This window comes from Ranitomeya variabilis, chromosome 1 (genome assembly GCF_051348905.1).
Source record: "Ranitomeya variabilis isolate aRanVar5 chromosome 1, aRanVar5.hap1, whole genome shotgun sequence".
Taxonomy (NCBI): domain Eukaryota; kingdom Metazoa; phylum Chordata; class Amphibia; order Anura; family Dendrobatidae; genus Ranitomeya; species Ranitomeya variabilis.
Window position 1 is genome coordinate 6,926,184 of NC_135232.1, and position 21,580 is coordinate 6,947,763.

A 21,580-nucleotide genomic window follows, 5' to 3' on the forward strand; every position below is an offset into this window, starting at 1 on the left:
TCCTGGTATCACACAGTGTAATAAGTGTATCGTCAGTCCTGGTATCACACCGTGTAGTAAGTGTATCATCAGTCCTGGTATCACACAGTGTAATAAGTGTATCATCAGTCCTGGTATCACACCGTGTAATAAGTGTATCATCAGTCCTGGTATCACACCGTGTAGTAAGTGTATCGTCAGTCCTGGTATCACACCGTGTAGTAAGTGTATCATCAGTCCTGGTATCACACCGTGTAATAAGTGTATCATCAGTCCTGGTATCACACCGTGTAGTAAGTGTATCGTCAGTCCTGGTATCACACCGTGTAGTAAGTGTATCGTCAGTCCTGGTATCACACCGTGTAGTAAGTGTATCATCAGTCCTGGTATCACACCGTGTAGTAAGTGTATCGTCAGTCCTGGTATCACACCGTGTAGTAAGTGTATCGTCAGTCCTGGTATCACACCGTGTAATAATTGTATCATCAGTCCTGGTATCACACCGTGTAATAAGTGTATCATCAGTTCTTGTATCACACCGTGTAGTAAGTGTATCGTCAGTCCTGGTATCACACCGTGTAGTAATTGTATCGTCAGTCCTGGTATCACACCGTATAATAATTGTATCGTCAGTCCTGGTATCACACAGTGTAATAAGTGTATCGTCAGTCCTGGCATCACACCGTGTAATAATTGTATCGTCAGTCCTGGTATCACACCGTGCGGTAAATATCATCAGTCCTAGTATCATTAGTCCTAGTATCATCAGTCCTACACAGTATCACACCATGAAGTGCGTGTATCCTATATCAATGGCCATGGCTTTGCACGTGTACTTTCTAATTTGAGGGGTATAATGTTTTTCTTCTTTGCTCGTACTCTTCGATGGTGAGAATTTTTGGTGTTTGATCATCTGCTATTTTGTCCCATGACGTCAGCTATCGGTCTGTATATCAATGACCTTTGAGACCCTTGAGTCTTTGTATTCCACCATGGAACCTGTGTGGAAGGCTCTCGTCCTCCTTGTTTTTTGCTCCGGGGTCTTCTGTGAGGTCCTACAAAGCTTCACCGATGTCCCTGATTGTCAGAATTTCTTCTACGAAGGGCAGGAACCATTGGGTCTGGCCTCCAATACTACTGCTAACATATGTCAGCGCTTGCAGGGGGCTTACCACTATGCTACCCTCTACCACCGCCTGGCCCGTGTGCCCATCTACTCGGCATACATCTTAGAGGTGTCCACAACGTCTCGCCCTGACCTCTCCTCCAGCAGCTGGTACTTGGAGCCAATGGTAAGAGCAGGACTCTCTTGGAAATGCATCCGACCAGCTGGGGTAGCTTTGCATCTGAACATACGATGTCGCCCTGTACATGGCGGCCATCATTAGACAATGTTGTCCTTACCCTGGGACATTGGGGGATATCACAGAGAGTTAAACAGTGCTCCCGCTGTACACAGGTTGTGTGTGGTATTGTAGCTCAGCCCCACTCACTTTCTATGGAGCTGTGCTGCAGTTCCTGACACGACCAGAAGACCAAAGTGGCGTTGTTTCGGTAAGACAGCAGCTGTTTATTTAATCCTGGACATCTCTTGACCAATGAACCTGCCAGACTGAGCCCGAGGGTCCGGCCCACGGGCCAGAAAGCAGAATGTATCCACTATACAGTGATGTGAAGAAGTCGTCCTACTCTGTGAACGTTTCCAGATGTTCTCACGTCACTCCCACAAACGTAAATATATTTTATTGGGATTTTCTGTGATACAAAGTTAGAAATATTTGTGATGTGTAAAGGAAAAGATGAAAAGATGTAAATATAAATCAGAACATCGTGCGGTGAATTTAGAATCAGCCCCCGAGTCAGGACTTGGTACGACCAAATGTCGGGGCAGTTAATGCTGCTGTCTTTTGGGGTCTGTCTCTCCTCCTTTCTCTGCAGTCTTTTGGGGTCTGTCTCTCCTTTCTCTGCAGTCTTTTGGGGACTGTCTCTCCTCCTTTCTCTGCAGTCTTTTGGGGTCTGTCTCTCCTCCTTTCTCTGCAGTCTTTTGGGGTCTGTCTCTCCTCCTTTCTCTGCAGTCTTTTGGGGTCTGTCTCTCCTCCTTTCTCTGCAGTCTTTTGGGGTCTGTCTCTCCTTTCTCTGCAGTCTTTTGGGGACTGTCTCTCCTCCTTTCTCTGCAGTCTTTTGGGGTCTGTCTCTCCTCCTTTCTCTGCAGTCTTTTGGGGTCTGTCTCTCCTCCTTTCTCTGCAGTCTTTTGGGGTCTGTCTCTCCTCCTTTCTCTGCAGTTTTTTGGGGTCTGTCTCTCCACCTTTCTCTGCAGTCTTTTGGGTTCTGTCTCTCCACCTTTCTCTGCAGTCTTTTGGGGTCTGTCTCTCCTCCTTTCTCTACAGTCTTTTGGGGTCTGTCTCTCCTCTTTTCTCTGCAGTCTTTTGGGGTCTTTCTCTCCTCCTTTTTCTGCAGTCTTTTGGGGTCTGTCTCTCCACCTTTCTCTGCAGTCTTTTGGGGTCTGTCTCTCCTCCTTTCTCTGCAGTCTTTTGGGGTCTGTCTCTCCTCCTTTCTCTGCAGTCTTTTGGGGTCTGTCACTTCTCATTTCTCTGCAGTCTTTAGGGGACTCTCTCCTCCTTTCTCTGCAGTCTTTTGGGGTCTGTCTCTCCTCTTTTCTCTGCAGTAATTTGGGGTCTGTTTCTCCACCTTTCTCTGCAGTCTTTTGGCGTCTGTATCTCCCAGTTTTCTCTGCAGTCTTTTGGGGTCTGTCTCTCCTCCTTTCTCTGCAGTCTTTTGGGGTCTGTCTCTCCTTTCTCTGCAGTCTTTGGGGTCTGTCTCTCCTTTCTCTGCAGTCTTTTGGGGTCTGTCTCTCCTCCTTTCTCTGCAGTCTTTTGGGGTCTGTCTCTCCTTTCTCTGCAGTCTTTTGGGGTCTGTCTCTCCTCCTTTCTCTGCAGTTTTTTGGGGTCTGTCTCTCCACCTTTCTCTGCAGTCTTTTGGGTTCTGTCTCTCCACCTTTCTCTGCAGTCTTTTGGGGTCTGTCTCTCCCCCTTTCTCTGCAGTCTTTTGGGGTCTGTCTCTCCTCCTTTCTCTGCAGTCTTTTGGGGTCTGTCTTTCCTCCTTTTCCTGCAGTCTTTTGGGGTCTGTCTCTCCTCCTTTCTCTGCAGTCTTTTGGGGTCTGTCTCTCCTCCTTTCTCTGCAGTCTTTTGGGGTCTGTCTCTCCTCCTTTCTCTGCAGTCTTTTGGGGTCTGTCTTTCCTCCTTTTCCTGCAGTCTTTTGGGGTCTGTCTCTCCTCCTTTCTCTGCAGTCTTTTGGGGTCTGTCTCTCCTCCTATCTCTGCAGTCTTTTGGGGTCTGTAGCTCCTTTCTCTGGTCTTTTGAGGTCTGTCTCTCCCACCTTTCTCTGCAGTCTTTTGGGGTCTGTCTTGCCTCCTTTTCCTGCAGTCTTTTGAGGTCTGTCTCTCCTTTCTCTGCAGTCTTTTGGGGTCTGTCTCTCCATTTTTCTCTGCAGTCTTTTGAGGTCTGTCTCTCCACCTTTCTCTGCAGTCTTTTGGGGTCTGTCTCTCCTCCTTTCTCTGCAGTCTTTTGGGGTCTGTAGCTCCTTTCTCTGGTCTTTTGGGGTCTGTGTCTCCTCCTTCCTCTGCAGTCTTTTGAGGTATGTCTCTCCTCCTTTGTATGCAGTCTTTTGGGGTCTGTCTTTCCTCTTTTTTTCTGCAGTCTTTTGAGGTCTGTCTCCTACTTTCTCTGCAGTCTTTTGAGGTCTGTCTCTCCTTTCTCTGCAGTCTTTTGGGGTCTGTCTCTCCCTCCATTCTCTGGTCTTTTGGGGTCTGTCTCTCCTCTTTTGTATGCAGTCTTTTGAGGTCTGTCTCTCCTCCTTTCTCTGCCGTCTTTTGGGGTCTGTTTCTCCTCCTTTCTCTTCAGTCTTTTGGGGTCTGTCTCTCCTTTCTCTGCAGTCTTTTGAGGTCTGTCTCTCCTCCTTTCTCTGCAGTCTTTTGGGGTCTGTCGCTCCTCCTTTCTCTGCAGTCTTTTGGGGTCTGTCTCTCCTCCTTTCTCTGCAGTCTTTTGCGGTCTGTCTCTCCTCCTTTCTCTGCAATCTTTTGGGTCTGTCTCTCCACCTTTCTCTGCAGTCTTTTGAGGTCTGTCTCTCCTCCATTCTCTGCAGTCTTTTGGGGTCTTTCTCTCCTCCTTTCTCTGCTGTATTTTGGGGTCTGTCTCTCCTCTTTTCTCTGCAGTCTTTTGGGGTCTGTAGCTCCTTTCTCTGCAGTCTTTTGGGGTCTGTCTCTGCTCCTTTCTCTGCAATCTTTTGGGGTCTGTCTCTCCACCTTTCTCTGCAGTCTTTTGGCGTCTGTATCTCCCAGTTTTCTCTGCAGTCTTTTGGGGTTAGTCTCTCCCAGAATTCTATGCAGGTTTTTTGGGGGTCTGTCTCTTCAGCTTTCGCTGTAGAAAAGCCTCCCCAAAGCAGGATGCTGTTACCACCATGTGTGACGGTGGGGATGGTGTTTTCAGGGGGTGTGCAGTGTTATTTTAGTTTTCCTTTGATCTCATCTGACCAGAGCACCTTCTTCCACATGCTCGCTTTGTCCCCTAAATGGCTTTTTGCAGACTGTAAATGGGACGTTTTGTGGCTTGTCTTAAAACATGGCTTTCTTCTTGTATCTCTTCCATAAAGGCCATATTTGTGGCGTACACGACTAATAGTTGTCCTGTGAACAGATTCTCTCCCCAATCTGTGGATCCCTGAAGATCCTCCAGAGTGACCTTTGGACTCTTGGCTGCTTCTGTAATTATTGCTCTCCTTGCCTGGGATGTCAGTTTAGGGGTACGTCCATGTTTTGATAGGTTTGCAGTTGTGCCATCCTCCTTCCATTTCTGGATGGTGGATTGATCAGTGCTCTGTGACTCACTTTTATAGCCTAACCCTGCCTTACTCCTCTCCACAACTTTATCCCTGACCTGTCTGGTGAGCTTTTCGGCTTCCATGATGCTGTTTGATCCCTACTGTTCTCACTCAAACCTCTGAGGCTTTCACAGAACAGCTTTAGTTATACTAAAAAAATTACACCCAAGTGGCCACAATGTACTAATTATGTGATTTCTGTGGGTAATTGGTCACTCAGGATTTTATTTAGGGGCATCAGACTTCAGGGGGCTGAATAAAAATGCACCTCACAATGTTCAGATTTATATTTTTGAAGTATTTAGAAAGCCTTGTATAATTTCCTTTACACATCAAAAATACTCTCTACTTTGTGTTTGTATTACATAAAATCCCAATAAAATACATTTACGTTTGTGGGTGTAATGCGAAAAAATGTGGAAAAGTTCATGGGGCATGAAGACTATTTCAAGGCTCTGTAATGTATTGGTAAGAAAAGCCCTGGAGGTCTGACCTCTATGGCATTGATCTGGATGATGGAGATCTCACTAAATTTATTGTCTTCTGTCTAGTTGGGTGGAGTCCCCCAGAAAGATATGCTGCAGCCCTCAAATAGCGTCATGCAGCTGAACATGGAGGATGTGCTGGAAAGTCAAGGGGTCAACGATGACTATAAGAACTCTGGTTACAGCCGCGGTCACGTGAATCCTAGCGGGCACCACAGTAGTGCATCCCAGCTCTCCACTTTTACCTACACCAACATGGCACCCCAGGACTCAACATTTAACAGTGGAACCTGGAACCAGTACGAGACCTTCCTGAAAGACAAGATTCTCTCCTCCTGTCAACAAACCCATGTCCTAAGCGGGGTCATCATCTCTGGATCCTACCCCTGGGAAGGCACGTGGCTTCGGGAGCGCGTCAATGTGCCCACCTTCTACTGGAGCGCCTTCTGTTGTGTGAAGTCAGATGGAAGTCGGAGGGTGGAAGGAAGACTGGGCCGAAATGCAAGTCCCTTCGATGTGGTGACCAAGACCATCCCAGAGCTGGAAGCCATCCTGAGCAAGGAATATGGGCAGGAGGTGTCATTGTTTTCTGGGGGCTGTCAATGAGATGTAAGAGGGGACCAATACTAGAACAGCTCCGTAGAGACCATCCCCACCACATGATATAGTACACTTATTCCCCCAAATAAAAAAGTGTCCAAGAAACTGAGATCTAGGCTGCTGCATGCTGGGTTCATTGAAGGATTGAAGTTGTGATAATATAACTACACAGTAAAGGTACCTTCACACTAAGCGACTTTGCAGCGAGAACGACGACGATCCGTGACGTTGCAGCATCCTGGATAGCGATCTCGTTGTGTTTGACACGCAGCAGCGATCTGGATCCCTCTGTGATATCGCTGGTTGGAGCTAGAAGTCCAGAACTTTATTTCGTCGTCAGATCACCCGCTGTCATCGCTGGATCGGTGTGTGTGACGCCGATCCAACGATGTGTTCACTTGTAACCAGGGTAAATATCGGGTTACTAAGCGCAGGGCCGCGCTTAGTAACCCAATATTTACCCTGGTTACCATTGTAAAAGTAAAAAAAAAAAAACACTACATACTCACCTTCTGATGTCTGTCACGTCCCCCGCCGGCGGCTTCCCTGCACTGAATGTGTCAGCGCCGGCCGGCCGTAAAGCAAAGCACAGCGGTGACGTCACCGCTGTTACTGCCGGCGCCGCTGACACATTCAGTGCAGGGAAGCCGCCGGCGGGGGACGTGACAGACATCAGAAGGTGAGTATGTAGTGTTTTTTTTACTTTTACAATGGTAACCAGGGTAAATATCGGGTTACGAAGCGCGGCCCTGCACTTAGTAACCCGATGTTTACCCTGGTTACCCGGGTGCTGCAGGGGGACTTCGGCATCGTTGAAGACAGTTTCAACGATGCCGAAGTCGTTCCCCTGATCGTTGGTCGCTGGAGAGAGCTGTCTGTGTGACAGCTCCCCAGCGACCACACAACGACGCTGCAGCGATCACGGCCAGGCCGCATCGCTGGTCGTGATCGTTGGTAAGTCGTTTAGTGTAACGGTACCTTTACTCCTCTAAATGACTCTTGGGCCACCATCCCGACCGTCAGGGAACTAACATCATCAATGACTGCCAACATGCAGCAGCCCACCTCTTCGCTTCTGAGACCACTGTCAGTGTCACCTGAAGAAGAAGAGGGTAGGGGATTAACGCTAATGCCTGAATATTCAGATAGGATGGAGTTCAGCTGTAGGCTGTTTTCAGACTGACATATTTCATGGTTTGTTTATTGACAGGCATGCCCGGACTAACGTGCGAGTCTGTAAGTTCAGATTAGGAGATCATAAAGTCCATATACAGAAAATGACATATGCAAGTCTGAAGCTGGAATGATGTCACCCTCAATGCTTTGGTATATTGCACATCCACCCTTTTAGTATCTCTCAGATCAACACTCTTGCACACCCAGTGTCCAGCACAACTCTGGCATCTCTCACCTCCACCTCCTCCACATCTCCACCCTATCATGCGTTCACACTCCAGCATCTTCCGCATTCACACTCCAGCATCTTCCACGTCCACCCTATTGCAGAGCCACCCTATGGTGTCTCGCACCTCCTCCAACATTGCCCCACACCTCCACCCTAACACACATTTACTCTCCAGCATCTTCCAAGTCCACCCTATTGCACAGCCACCCTATGGTGTCTCGCACCTCCGCCACCATAGCTCCACACCTTCACCCTATCACACAATTACACTCAAGCATCTTCCACGTCCACCCTACTGCGCAGCCACCCTATGGTGTCTCGCACCTCCTCCACCATAGCTCCACACCTTCACCCTATCACACGTTTACTCTCTAGCATCTTCCACGTCCACCCTATTGCACAGCCACCCTATGCTGTCTCGCACATCCTCCACCATAGCTCCACACCTTCACCCTATCACACATTTACTCTCCAGCATCTTCCACGTCTACCCTACTGCACAGCCACCCTATGGTATCTCGCACCTCCTCCACCGTAGTTCCACACCTCCACCCTATCACACGTTTACACTCAGGCATCTTCCACGCCCACCCTATTGCACAGCCACCCTCTGACACCTCCAGCCTGCAGTCTCACACAGCCCTCTTACTGTCTCCAGGTGGAAGCGCATTATCTCTCCTACCAGCCACGCTTCTCATTGAGTTTTCACATTTTTCTATCACTGATTTCAGGTGTCACCTCGATGAGAATAAACCAGATTATAGCAATTGATGTTGCTGTCCTGTGGTTTGTGCTGGAGAAGCCACCATGTTTGTTCATAAGTAAAGTAAGATCCCAGAATGTTCCCTGCATCCTTCATAGTGGAGAACTTTCCGATGTGTGATCAGAGTCACCAATATGTATGGTATCACAACCTACTCCTCCATGTCTGGTGTCACCTCCCTCCACAATCTCTCTATACCTCCTCCTCTTCTATCTCTCTGTACCTCTGTCCTTCTCTATCTCTCTGTTCCTCCCTCTTCCTCTATCTTTACCTTCCTCCTCCTCTATCTCTCTCTTCCTCCCTTCTTCTACCTGTAATGACAGGTTTAAATAAGGTGTTTGATCAGGGTGAAGCCAATCAGGATGACAGTACTCCCCTTCTTCCAGGATGGCCTCTGGACATCTTAGGTGCTGGCTTCTCTGGATGTCTTAGGGTACTGTCACACAGTGGCACTTTGATCGCTACGACGGTACGATCTGTGACGTTCCAGCGATATCCATACGATATCGCTGTGTCTGACACGCAGCAGCGATCAGGGACCCTGCTGAGAATCGTACGTCGTAGCAGATCGTTTGGAACTTTCTTTCGTCGGTGGATCTCCTGCTGTGATCGCTGGATCGTTGTGTGTGACAGCGATCCAGCGATGTGTTCGCTTGTAACCAGGGTAAACAAACCATACATACTCACATTTCGGTGTCCTTCAGGTCCCTTGCCGTCTGCTTCCCGCTCTGACTGACTGCCGGCCGGAAAGTAAGAGCAGAGCACAGCGGTGACGTCACTGCTGTGCTCTGCTTTCACTTTACGGCCGGCACTCAGTCAGAGCGGGAAGCAGACGGCAAGGGACCTGAAGGACACCGAAAGGTGAGTATGTACTGTTTTTTTTTTTTACTTTTACGCTGGTAACCATGGTAAACATCGGGTTACTAAGCGCGGCCCTGCGCTTAGTAACCCGATGTTTACCCTGGTTACCCGGGACCTCGGCATCGTTGGTCGCTGGAGAGCGGTCTGTGTGACAGCTCCCTAGCGACCACACAACGACTTTCCAACGATCACGGCCAGGTCGTATCGCAGGTCGTGATCGTTGGAAAGTTGCAGAGTGTGACAGTACCCTTAGATAAAAACATCTTGTAAGCCTGGGTGCACGGACGTTGCCCTCCGGCTCCCATAAATTATCTTCTGATCTGTAACCCCTCCATTGCACCAAATATTGCAATCTTCCTCTAAATTTTCTGGAGTCCAGAATTGTATCCACAATGTACTCCTCTTCACCATGGACGTTTTCTGGTGGAGGAGGTGGCTGAGTTCTTCCTGGAAACAGGTTCTCATTGAATATCTTGAGCAAGGATACATGGAACACAGGGTGAATTTTAAGGCTGTTAGGAAGTTTTAAACGGAAAGCAACTGGGTTAATTTGTGCAGAAATTTGATAAGGCCCTATGAATTTTAGACCCAATTTAGAAGATGGTACATTTGTCTTCAGATTTTTTTGTAGAAAGCCAAACCTTGTCACCGACCTGAAGGGTAGAAGGGCTTTGCGATGTTTATCTGCTGCTTCTTTATAGTCTTCTTGGGCCTGTTGTAACATCTCAGTTAGTTCTTCCTGAGCTTTCTGTAACTGTATAATTCTGTTTGTAACAGGAGGAACTGAGGTTTTAAATGGAAGATAAGGAATATACCAGATGCCAGCCATAGTTAGCAAAAAATGGGCGTTGGGATGTAGGACAGGGCTTGGAGTTGTTATAGGCCAATTCTGCTGTTGGTAAAAGGTCCACCCAGTCATCCTGTAGGTTAGAAATAAAACAGCGCAGTTATTGGTCAAGGGTTTGGTTCTTTCAGTCTGTCCATTGGATGGACTGGGTGGAAGGCAGTAGACAAATTGACAGTTAGGGCTCATTTCCACTTGCGGGAGAAAAAACGGTTCGATTTACTGACCGAAAAAACGGAGGAAAATCATGCGATTGTCATGCGATTTTTTTATTGCAACATCTGTATGACATCCGTATTGCTGTCCGATGTTTACGCACCGGTGTCCTTTGAAAAGCCGGTAATTCAGCGCGGTGTACAGTAAAATCACACTGACAGGTTAGAATAGAGTAGATATATACACGTAGAATAGGTACATATACATATATATATGTCAGTGAGACACCTATATACATATATATATATATATATATATATATATATATATATATATTTATATATTTATATTTCATACAGCGCTAGATAGCAGAAAAGCCGGTAATTCAATTGCCGGCTTTTGCTATCTCCTTCACAAACCCGACAGGATATGAGACATGATTACATACAGTAAACCATTTCATAACCCATATTTTATTACATATTCCTGACTACTAATGTAACAAGTGTCTGTGTGTTAAATTTGGCCGCTCTAGCTGTTAAAATAAAGGGATAAATCACGGAAAAAATTTGCGCGGGCTCCCGCGCAATTTTCTCTGCCAGAGTGGTAAAGCCAGTGACTGAGGGCAGATATTAATAGCCTAGAGAGGGTCCATGGTTATTGGCCCCCCCTGGCTAAAAACATCTGCCCCCAGCCACCCCAGAAAAGGCACATCTGGAAGATGCGCCTATTCTGGCACTTGGCCACTCTCTTCCCACTCCCTGTAGCGGTGGGATATGGGGTAATGAAGGGTTAATGTCACCTTGCTATTGTAAGGTGACATTAAGCCAGGTTAATAATGGTCAATTATGACACCTATCCATTATTAATCCAATAGTACGAAATGGTTAATAAAACACACACACATTATGAAAAAGTATTTTAATGAAATAAAGACACAGGGTGTTTTAATATTTTATTATACTCTTAATCCACCTGAACACCCTTGTCACCTGGAATAAAGTAAAAAAAACAAACAACAATATCCCATACCTTCCTTTGTTCAGTCTTGTCCCACGCTGTAAATCCATCTGAAGGGGTTAAATCATTTTACACCCATGAGCTGTGCTAATGCAGCTGTGCTCCTGTCTGTAAAACTTGGTGAATGAATGGAATGCAGGGAAATGTCGTGTAGTTACCTCGAGTCGCGGTGATGCGCCCTCTGCTGGATGAACTCATATGAACTTCGAGCCTGGGGTAAGATTCTGAAAAGTTCCCACGCTTGAGTTCATATGAGTTCATCCAGACAAGACTGTAACAACGGAAGGTATGGGATATTGTTGTTTTTCTTTTAACTTTATTTCAGGTGACAAGGGTCTTCAGCTGGATTAAGAGTATAATAAAATATTAAAACACCCGGTGTCTTTATTTCATTAAAATACTTTTTAATAATGTGTGTGTGTTTTATTAACCATTTCGTACTATTGGATTAATAATGGATAGGTGACATAATTGACGCCTCTCCATTATTAACCTGGCTTAATGTCACCTTACAATAGCAAGGTGGCATTAACCCTTCATTACCCTATATCCCACCGCTACACGGGAGTGGGAAGAGAGTGGCCAAGTGCCAGAATAGGGGCATCTTCCAGATGTGCTTTTTCTCTTTTTCTGGGGTGGCTGGGGGCAGATGTTTTTAGCCAGGGGGGCCAATAACCATGGACCCTCTCTAGGCTATTAATATCTGCCCTCAGTCACCGGCTTTACCACTCTGGCGGAGAAAATTGCGCAGGAGCCCACGCAAATTTTTTCCGCGATTTAACCCTTTATTTTAACAGCTAGAGCACCCAAATTTAACACACAGACACTTCTTACATTAGTAGTCAGGAATATGTAATAAAATATGGGTTATGAAATGGTTTACTGTATGTAACCATGTCTCATATCCTGTCGGGTTTGTGAAGGAGAAATGAAAAGCCGGCAATTGAATTACTGGCTTTTCTGCTATCTAGCTCTGCATTAAACATAAGTATATATAGGTGTCTCACTGACATATATATATGTATATATGTACCTATTCTATGTGTATATATCTACTCTATTCTAACCTGTCAGTGTGATTTAACTGTACACCGCGCTGAATTACCAGCGTTTCAAAGGACATCAGTGCGTAAAAATCGGACAGAACTTGCATGGTGCAAGTGCTGTGCGATTTTTTTTCTCGCACCCATTGACTTACATTGGCGAGTCTCGTCCGAGAATCGCAGCAATATGCAGCATGCTGCGATTTTTTTCTCAGTCCGATTTCGGCTGAGAAAAAAATCGCAAATGAAAAGACACCTTTTGAATAACATTGGTCTGAGTGCAATCTGATTTTTTATCGATTGCACTCGTCCGTTTTCCTCGCAAGTGGAAATGAGCCCTAACTCCTAATTCTGTACAGAAGGTTTTCCAAAATCTTGATGTAAACTGAACATCTCTATCAGAAGCGACATTGTCAGGAATTCCATGCAGCCTAAATACCTCCTTGATCACTAATTCTGCGGTTTGTTCAGCGGTAGGAATCCCTTTAGGCTTCTTTCACACATCAGGTTTTTGCCGTTAGGCTGAATCTGTCGACTTTTGAAAAAAAAATGGATCCGTTGCAAATTGTGAAAAACTGATGCAACAGATCTGTTTTTATGCCAGATCCGACTAGCTGATGTCTGGGCACCAACTGGTCCGGAAAGAGAGAGACTGCAGAATGGAAAATGCTGCTACAGGGCATGCTCAGTGTAAAAAAACGGAATCGGTAGCCGGATTCACTCATTTCACCTCACGTTTCATCCGTTTATCTCCAGAACCGTCGCTGTGCGTTTTTCCGCCAGACAGAAAAAACATTCCCCTGTACGTTTTCTCCGGCCGCTGGAAAACTAATTTTTTACGGATCTGATGAAATGTTAGGCCATTCGTCGCAATCCGGCGATAATACAACTCTATGAGAAAAAAACGGATCTGTTTTTTCAAAATTCGCCGGAGTGTGCCTGACGGCAAAAATCTGATGTGTGAAAGTAGCCTTAGTTGGAATAAAATGGGCCATCTTTGTGAGCCGGTCCACCACAACAAGGATAAGTCATTTCTTTAGATGGAGGTAGGTCCACAATAAAACCCATTGAGATTGATCCCCAAGGCCTAGATGGAACTGGAAGAGGTTGAGTGAGTCCTAGAGGAGAAGATCGTGGCGTCTGGTTCCATGCACATGTTAAACAGGAGGAAATATATTTTCTCACATCCTTCCTACAATTAGGCCACAAAAAAGAGCGAGTCAGTAGTTCTGGGGTTTCCATTACTCCAGGGTGTCCTACAAGTTTACAATCATGGACACGTTTGAGGACTTCAAGTTGAGCAGATTCGGGAACATATATTTGGTGGTTCTGCATCCAAAACCCTTCCATAAAAGAAAGATCAATGTCTTTAGAAGGATGGTTAAGAAAAAAGTAAGTTTGGTATTCTTCTTCTTTAATTTTCATCAAAAATTCATTGGAGTCCAGTGTTCCCAAAAAACGTTTTGGGCGTAGAATGGTACAGTTAGTGTTAGACCTTTCCTGAGGTCTAGGTTCAGCAAATATCCCAGACAGAGCATCAGCCTTGCCATTTCTTGAACCAGTCCGATAAGAAATTATAGAATTAAACCTGGAGAAAAATAAGGCCCAATGTGCTTGTCTCGCAGACAACCTCATAGCTATTTTTGTGGTCAATAAGGAAATTCACCGGATGATTGACCCCTTCCAAAACCTGTCTCCATTCACAGAAGGTGACTGTAACCCCTTCAGGACCAGCGGTATTTCAGTTTTTGAATATCTGTGATTTGCTCCCCTTCTTCCCAGAGCCATAACTTTATTATTTTTCCACCAATGTGGCCATGAGGGGGCTTGTTTTCAGCAGGACGAGTTGTAGTTTTGAACGACATCATTGGTTTTAACATATCATGTACTGGAAAACAGCAACACAATTCCAAGTGTTGTGAAATTGCAAAAAAGTGCAATTCCACAGTTTTTTTTTTACCATGTTCACTAAATGGTAAACCTGAGCTGCCATTATGATTCTCCAGGTCATTTCGAGTTCACAGACCACCGCCAATACGTCTTTTCACTGACCTGAGATATAAGAGACTATCATCCCCATACAGGTGACAATCCAGCAGCTGTCGGCTGTCCACTATAGCTGACAACTTGCTGCATCAGCCACAATCAGTGTTGTCACCATCCATATCTGTCAATAGTGACTACATCATATAAATGGTTAACAGAGTGTGGGGTCTTCCTCCTTATCCCCATCGGCACCCTGATTGTGAGGTCCTGGCGTTTGCTATCACAATTCATGACCAAACAGCGGCCTTAGAGTCTGCCGGCCATAGCGACATTTAGGTGGTAAAAATACACTTTTTTATTCCTGTCATGCCACTTTGTATTAAGGCTGGTTTCACACTTGCGTTTTTTGCCGCTGCGTTTTAGCGCTAAAAAACGCATGCGTTTTTTCCCTATACTTAACATTAAAAACGCATGCGTTTTTTAACATGCGTTTTGACACGTTTTCGGCAACGCATGCGTTTGACGCGTGCGTTTAGTTGCAGAAATGCAACCTGTAGTAATTTCTAGCGGCGTTTTTTTGCGGCAAAAAAATGCATTGCAGTCTATGTAAACGCATGCGTTTTTAAGCACATGCGTTTGCTTGCGTTAAAAACGCATGTGTTTTTATAGAAAAAAACAAGAATACACACTGACAAGCCACCCACCACCATCAAGGTGATAAAGGGATCCAAACCCTAACCCTAACACTATGACAGTGAATACTCTCCGAGTTTATATTTTTAGTACTCTATAGCAATACCGTATATCTTGGGGTGTCCACATTGAACAAAGCTTTTTATTAGAAGAATGTCCTGGTTACCAGGTCAACATAATAGCCAATTCCTATGGATCCCTAGGGTTAGGGTTAGGGTTAGGGTTTGGATCCCTTTATCACCTTGATGGTGGGTGGTGGCCTGTCAGGGTTAGGGGTAGGGTTAGGATCCCTTTATCACCTTGATGGTGGCTTGTCAGGGTTAGGGTTTGGATCCCTTTATCACCTTGATGGTGGGTGGTGGCTTGTCAGGGTTAGGGTCCCTTTATCACCTCGATGGTGGCTTGTCAGGGTTAGGGTTTGGATCCCTTTATCACCTTGATGGTGGGGGGTGGCTTGTCAGGGTTAGGGGTAGGGTTTGGATCCCTTTATCACCTTGATGGTGTGGGGTGGCTTGTCAGGGTTAGGGGTAGGGTTAGGGTCCCTTTATCACCTCGATGGTGGCTTGTCAGTGTTAGGGTTAGGGTTTGGATCCCTTTATCACCTTGATGGTGGGGGGTGGCTTGTCAGGGTTAGGGGTAGGGTTTGGATCCCTTTATCACCTTGATGGTGGGGGGTGGCTTGTCAGGGTTAGGGGTAGGGTTTGGATCCCTTTATCACCTTGATGGTGGGGGGTGGCTTGTCAGGGTTAGGGGTAGGGTTTGGATCCCTTTATCACCTTGATGGTGTGGGGTGGCTTGTCAGGGTTAGGGGTAGGGTTAGGGTCCCTTTATCACCTCGATGGTGGCTTGTCAGTGTTAGGGTTTGGATCCCTTTATCACCTTGATGGTGGCTTGTCAGTGTTAGGGTTAGGGTTTGGATCCCTTTATCACCTTGATGGTGGCTTGTCAGTGTTAGGGTTAGGGTTTGGGTCCCTTTATCACCTCGATGGTGGCTTGTCAGGGTTAGGGGTAGGGTTTGGATCCCTTTATCACCTTGATGGTGGGGGGTGGCTTGTCAGGGTTAGGGTTAGGGTTTGGGTCCCTTTATCACCTCGATGGTGGCTTGTCAGGGTTAGGGGTAGGGTTTGGATCCCTTTATCACCTTGATGGTGGGGGGTGGCTTGTCAGGGTTAGGGTTAGGGTTTGGGTCCCTTTATCACCTCGATGGTGGCTTGTCAGGGTTAGGGTTAGGGTTTGGATCCCTTTATCACCTTGATGGTGGGGGGTGGCTTGTCAGGGTTAGGGGTAGGGTTTGGATCCCTTTATCACCTTGATGGTGGGGGGTGGCTTATCAGTGACCTGGTGACCAGGACATTCTTCTAATAAAAAGCTACCCCTACCCCTAGGGATCCTAACCCTAACCCTAACCCTAGCTATTTCTATTTCTAGTGGGTTTTCTAGTTGATTTTGATGATTGGCAGCTGTCACACACTTCTCAGCATGCGTTTTAAAAACGCAAACGCAAGAAAAAACGCATGTAAACGCGAAAAAACGCCGCGGTTTTTTTTTCCACATGCAAAAACGCATGCGTCTAAAAAACGCACCGTTTACATGTGTTTTTTCACCACCTGCGTTTTTTTTTTAAACGCTGCAGATCAAAACGCAAGTGTGAAACCAGCCTAAGTCCTGAAAATCAACTGAAGGGTTAATAAACTACCTGGAGCCATTTTCCGAGACCTGTAGAATCTCCATTTTTCGTGATCTTGGGTTGGGTGAGGGCTTATTTTTTTCTTGCAGACCTGATGTTTTTAATGATACCATTCTAGTGCAGATAAGATCTTTTGATTGCATTTTATTGCAATGTTGTGGTCACCAAAAAAATGTAACTATGGCATTTTGAATTTTTTTCTTGTTACGCCGTTTAGTGATCGGGTTATTTTTTTTATATTGATAGATTGGGCGACTGAACTCGGCGATACCAAACACTGTATGTGTTTGAGGAGTCGCCATACTTAGCTGCTTCCTCAGGTAGACACAGGAACCGTTCTGGTAGAGAATCAACTGCTGGTTTATTGGGGATGATAGAAACCTCAGCAGAGTTCAGCAAAATGAACAGAGCCTTGCTGGCACAACAGTAACACAAGCAAAACACAGTCCATTCCCTGCAGGGTTCACCTATAGTTATCCTGCACAGTCCTTATGAGTCCACTCCCTGCAGGGTTCACCTGCCGTTATCCCGCACATTCCTTATGAGTCCATTCCCTGCAGGGTTCACCTATAGTTATCCTGCACAGTCCTTATGAGTCCACCCCCTGCAGGGTTCACCTGCCGTTATCCCGCACATTCCTTATGAGTCCATTCCCTGCAGGGTTCACCTGTAGTTATCCCGCACAGTCCTTATGAGTCCACTCCCTGCAGGGTTCACCTGCTGTTATCCCGCACATTCCTTATGAGTCCATTCCCCGCAGGGTTCACCTGCTGTTATCCCGCACAGTCCTTATGAGTCCATTCCCTGCAGGGTTCACCTGCAGTTATCCCGCACATTCCTTATGAGTCCATTCCCTGCAGGGTTCACCTGCAGTTATCCCGCACAGTCCTTATGAGTCCATTCCCTGCAGGGTTCACCTGCAGTTATCCCGCACATTCCTTATGAGTCCATTCCCTGCAGGGTTCACCTGCAGTTATCCCGCACAGTCCTTATGAGTCCATTCCCTGCAGGGTTCACCTGCAGTTATCCCGCACAGTCCTTATGAGTCCATTCCCTGCAGGGTTCACCTGCAGTTATCCCGCACAGTCCTTATGAGTCCATTCCCTGCAGGGTTCACATGCAGTTATCCCGCACAGTCCTTATGAGACCATTCCCTGCAGGGTTCACCTGCAGTTATCCCGCACAGTCCTTATGAGTCCATTCCATGCAGGGTTCACCTGCAGTTATCCCGCACAGTCATTATTATTATTATTTATTGTTATAGCGCCATTTATTCCATGGCGCTTTACATGTGAGGAGGGGTATACATAATAAAAACAAGTACAATAATCTTAAACAATACAAGTCATAACTGGTGCAGGAGGAGAGAGGACCCTGCCCGCGAGGGCTCACAATCTACAAGGGATGGGTGAGGATACAGTAGGTGAGGATAGAGCTGATCGTGCAGCGGTTTGGTTGATCGGTGGTTACTGCAGGTTGTGGGCTTGTCGGAAGAGGTAGGTCTTCAGGTTCTTTTTGAAGGTTTCGATGGTAGGCGAGAGTCTGATGTGTTGGGGTAGAGGGTTCCAGAGTAGGGGTGATGCGCGAGAGAAATCTTGTATTCGATTGTGGGGAGAGGAGATAAGAGGGAGTAGAGAAGGAGATCTTGTGAGGATCGGAGGTTGCGTGTAGGAAAGTACCGGGATAAAAGGTCACAGATGTATGGAGGAGACAGGTTGTGGATGGCTTTGTATGTCATGGTTATGGTCAGGGTTTTGTAGTGGAGTCTCGGGGCAATGGGGAGCCAGTGAAGGGATTGACAGAGGGGAGAGGCCGGGGGACAGGTGGATTAGTCGGGCAGCACCATTATAGGTGTTGTTTGGGGCCGAGATCCGGGCTCACAATCTCTATTATAGGTGTTGGATGGGCCAAGATCCGGGCTCACAATCTCTAACAACGATAATGGAAATTGTGAGTCTGGACCTCGGCCCCAACAACACCTATAATGGAGATTGTGAGCCCGGACCTCGCTCTATCCAACACCTTTAATGGAGATTGTAAGTCTGGGCCTCGCCCTATCCAACAACTATAATGGAGATTGTGAGCCTGGACTATGCGTCGGGCCGACGTACCGACGCACGTTGTGAAATTTGTGCATGACGTGGTCAGCGAATGCAGTTTTTCAACGCATCCGCTGCCCATTCTGAAGTCCGGGGAGGGGGGGGCGGAGTTTAGGCCACGCATGCGCGGTAGAAAATGGCGGACGCGATGGACAAAAAAATGTTCACTTGAACATTTTTTCGTGCCGACAGTCAGACAAAACACGACGGATCCGTTGCACGATGGATGCAACATATGGCCATCCGTTGCGATCCGTCGTTAATACAAGTCTATGGGCAAAAAACGCATCCTGCGAGCACATTTGTAGGATTTGTTTTTTCTGCCGGATCCGTTTTTTTTCTAATAGAGTTGTATTAGCACCGGATTGCGCCTGATGGCCACAAGTTTCATCCGTTTTTTGCTGGATCCGTCGCGGTGCGTTTTTTCGCCGGACAGAAAAACCATTCCTCTGTATGTGTTTTACGTCTGGCGGAAACAGCTTTTTTGACGGATCTGGCAAAAAACGGATGAATTGTGTGGCCATCAGGCGACAAAGGCTCCGGTGGAGCCGAAACGGTTTTCTTGTATGTCGCTTATTGTTTAAGATTCTGTTACGCTCCCAGATTATGCTTTAATAAATCTTGATTTTTGCATGATATCCACAAGAGAGTGCAGTAGACTTTAAAGATTATCTAGACTGGGGCCATTCGGTCCATTACACCAGCACCTCGCCTTATCAGGCAGAGTGCACGCTAAATTTATATCTCTACATATTTAATTTAGATACATTTTAGGTTTAATATTTTAATAAAGTTTCTTTGATGTCAACTTGTTTGCAGTTATTTTGTTTCAAAAAATTATTTTGTGTATAATCATGTATTATTAATCTTTTAATAAAAAATACATATTTTATTTGGCTTGTCATTGAATATATTTTTTGGGTGACAAGTTATCGGACAGCCCCATTTCCTTCACCCTGCTCCCGACACCCCAATCTATATACACCCAGGCCATTGGCAGGGGACAGCGGATGCCCCCGATCCCAGTGACAGTTAGGGTTTTCCCTGGAATGACCTCTTCAGGGGCCGCCAGTTCGGGTCGGATGAGGGTTCGTTCAGCCCTGATGTCCTTGAGGCCTGTAGCGACATGACCCCCCAAGGTGACATGCTGCACATTGTCACACACTCTCCGAACCTCCCCACCTACCAAAAGAACTGCTGCATTAGGCCCTGGGGCTTTGGCTGGGGGGTTCCTCTGCTTCCCCGGACAGTTGGTGCTGATGTGACCAGTCCGCTTGCAGGAAAAACAATGGTGAGGGTCGTATAGGGCTGATGCTGTTGGCCATGGGGACAGGACCTCTGGTGAGTTGGCTGGCAGGGGCACTGGCATTGATTGCAGGCTTACCCCCTCTCCAGCTGGCGGTGATTGGCTTCCGCACTTGCGATTTACGGTTGGCCTCAAAGGCATCGGCAATCTTCGCTGCTTTAGTCACGTCTTTGGGCTCTCTGTCCATCACGAACTGTCGCACCTCAGCTGGGCAAAGATGTAGAAATTGGTCTTTGATCATCAGGTCTCCAAGCTGCTCAAATGTGGTCACTGACAGTCCTTGGGTCCACTGGTCAAAGTTGGTCCCGAGTCCATGCGCCACATCGCTGTAACTGTCGTGTGGGCCACGTTGGAGGTTTCGGAACTTTCTGCGGTAAACCTCAGGTGTAAGCTGGTACTTGGCTATCAGGGCCTGCTTGATGGCCTCATAGTCACCATCTTGGTCTGGCGGGAGAGAAGCAAATGCCTCCAGAGCTTTGCCTTTTAGCCCTGGGGTCAGTTATCGGCCCATTGATTATCCGGCAGCCGGTACTGTCTGCAGGCTTTCTCAAATGCCTGCAGAAGAGTGTCCAATTCCCGTCCTTTTCCATCACAGGAAAGTGCTCTGGCACGGGTTTAGGGATCTGAGTGCTTTTGGGCTCGCCGCTGGACTGGGACGACTCCGGCACCTGGAGTCGGGCTAACTGCAGCTGGTACTCCTGCTCCGCTTGCCATTCGGCTCTCTCTGCCTCCCGCTGGGCCTCTTGCTCAGCTTGGGCCTCCTGCCAGTATTGCTGGATCAGCTGCAGACATCCATCACAGTCGTCAGCGGGGAGTTGTTCCAAGGCCACCAGCAGGTTGGGGTCCAATCAGCCCTGGTTGCTAGTAGGGCAGGCATTCAGTGGTTGGACCTCTGTTGCAGCACCATTTCCACTTGTGCTGGCGTCTGCGGCCACTGGGCTCTGAGACTGGGCTTGGTCTGCTTCAAATTGCACCAGTTCCGTGACCACTTGAGCCTTGGATTTGCCCTGGAGGTCCAGGCCATGGTACGTGCATACTCCAACAAGAGTGTCCTTCTTCTGCTGGGTGCACCAGGCTTCTCCCTTTGCGGCCATCATTGCCGAATAAAAGATAGGATAGAAAAACGAAGAGAAGGGTAGGGGGTAATCGCAAGTACACACAATTGTCTCAGGACTAGTAAGCACTGAGCTTGTTCTCCAAAACTCTTTCCACCAAGTCCTCGCAAGAACTGTGCATGTTTTTAGTGAGGAATGATTGCTCAAACCAGATCACTAATGCTCTATTATCCCACCGCTCTCACCAATATGTCATGGATCCCACGGTGCTGCCACCAATATGTCACGGATCCCACCAGATATGTCAGGGATCCCATCACTATGTCACGGTTCACGGGGAAGATACCTTTATCATCCCCACCACTCACACCAATTTGTCACGAACCGGGGTGTTTGGTTGCCCCAGGTTCCTTCTGAAGGGGATTTATCTATAGCCCACTTCCCAGTTTGGAACTTGCAGCTCTCTGGTGCCCCCCTTACCCTCTGGTTAGTCAGGGTACTGCACCTAAGGTAATTAGTCGCCAGAAAGGCTGCCTGCTATGTACTGGCTATTGGGCTCGCTGCAGCAAGGGCGATATAACTACTTCCACTCAGGCGGGAACAATAATTATCAACGCCGCCGTCGCTACAAAGCCTCCCAAACGCACAGAACAAAGTATGCTGCCACCAGTTCCCATTTTCTTAATTGTTAACGGGTCCAGAGCCAACCCATATCAGTAGCGT

At 47.0% G+C, this 21,580-nt stretch overlaps 1 protein-coding gene across 1 annotated transcript; it reads left to right on the top strand.

The window, feature by feature from the left end:
* Positions 1-967: 967 nt before the first annotated feature.
* LOC143793642 (endonuclease domain-containing 1 protein-like) lies at positions 968-6,461 on the top strand. The gene is made up of 2 exons (XM_077280702.1): positions 968-1,271; positions 5,406-6,461. Exons 1-2 carry the CDS (start codon positions 972-974, stop codon positions 5,943-5,945), a joined length of 840 nt encoding a protein of 279 aa, XP_077136817.1. The 5' UTR covers positions 968-971; the 3' UTR covers positions 5,946-6,461.
* Positions 6,462-21,580: the final 15,119 nt, after the last annotated feature.

What these genes read in the sequence shown, in the direction of transcription:
- LOC143793642 (XM_077280702.1), top strand. Translation starts at nt 972, where the DNA reads ATGGAACCTGTGTGGAAGGCTCTCGTCCTCCTTGTTTTTTGCTCCGGG. An exon ending in GCTGGTACTTGGAGCCAATG is followed by an intron (nt 1,272 to 5,405) that starts GTAAGAGCAGGA and finishes TCTTCTGTCTAG; the next exon opens with TTGGGTGGAGTCCCCCAGAA.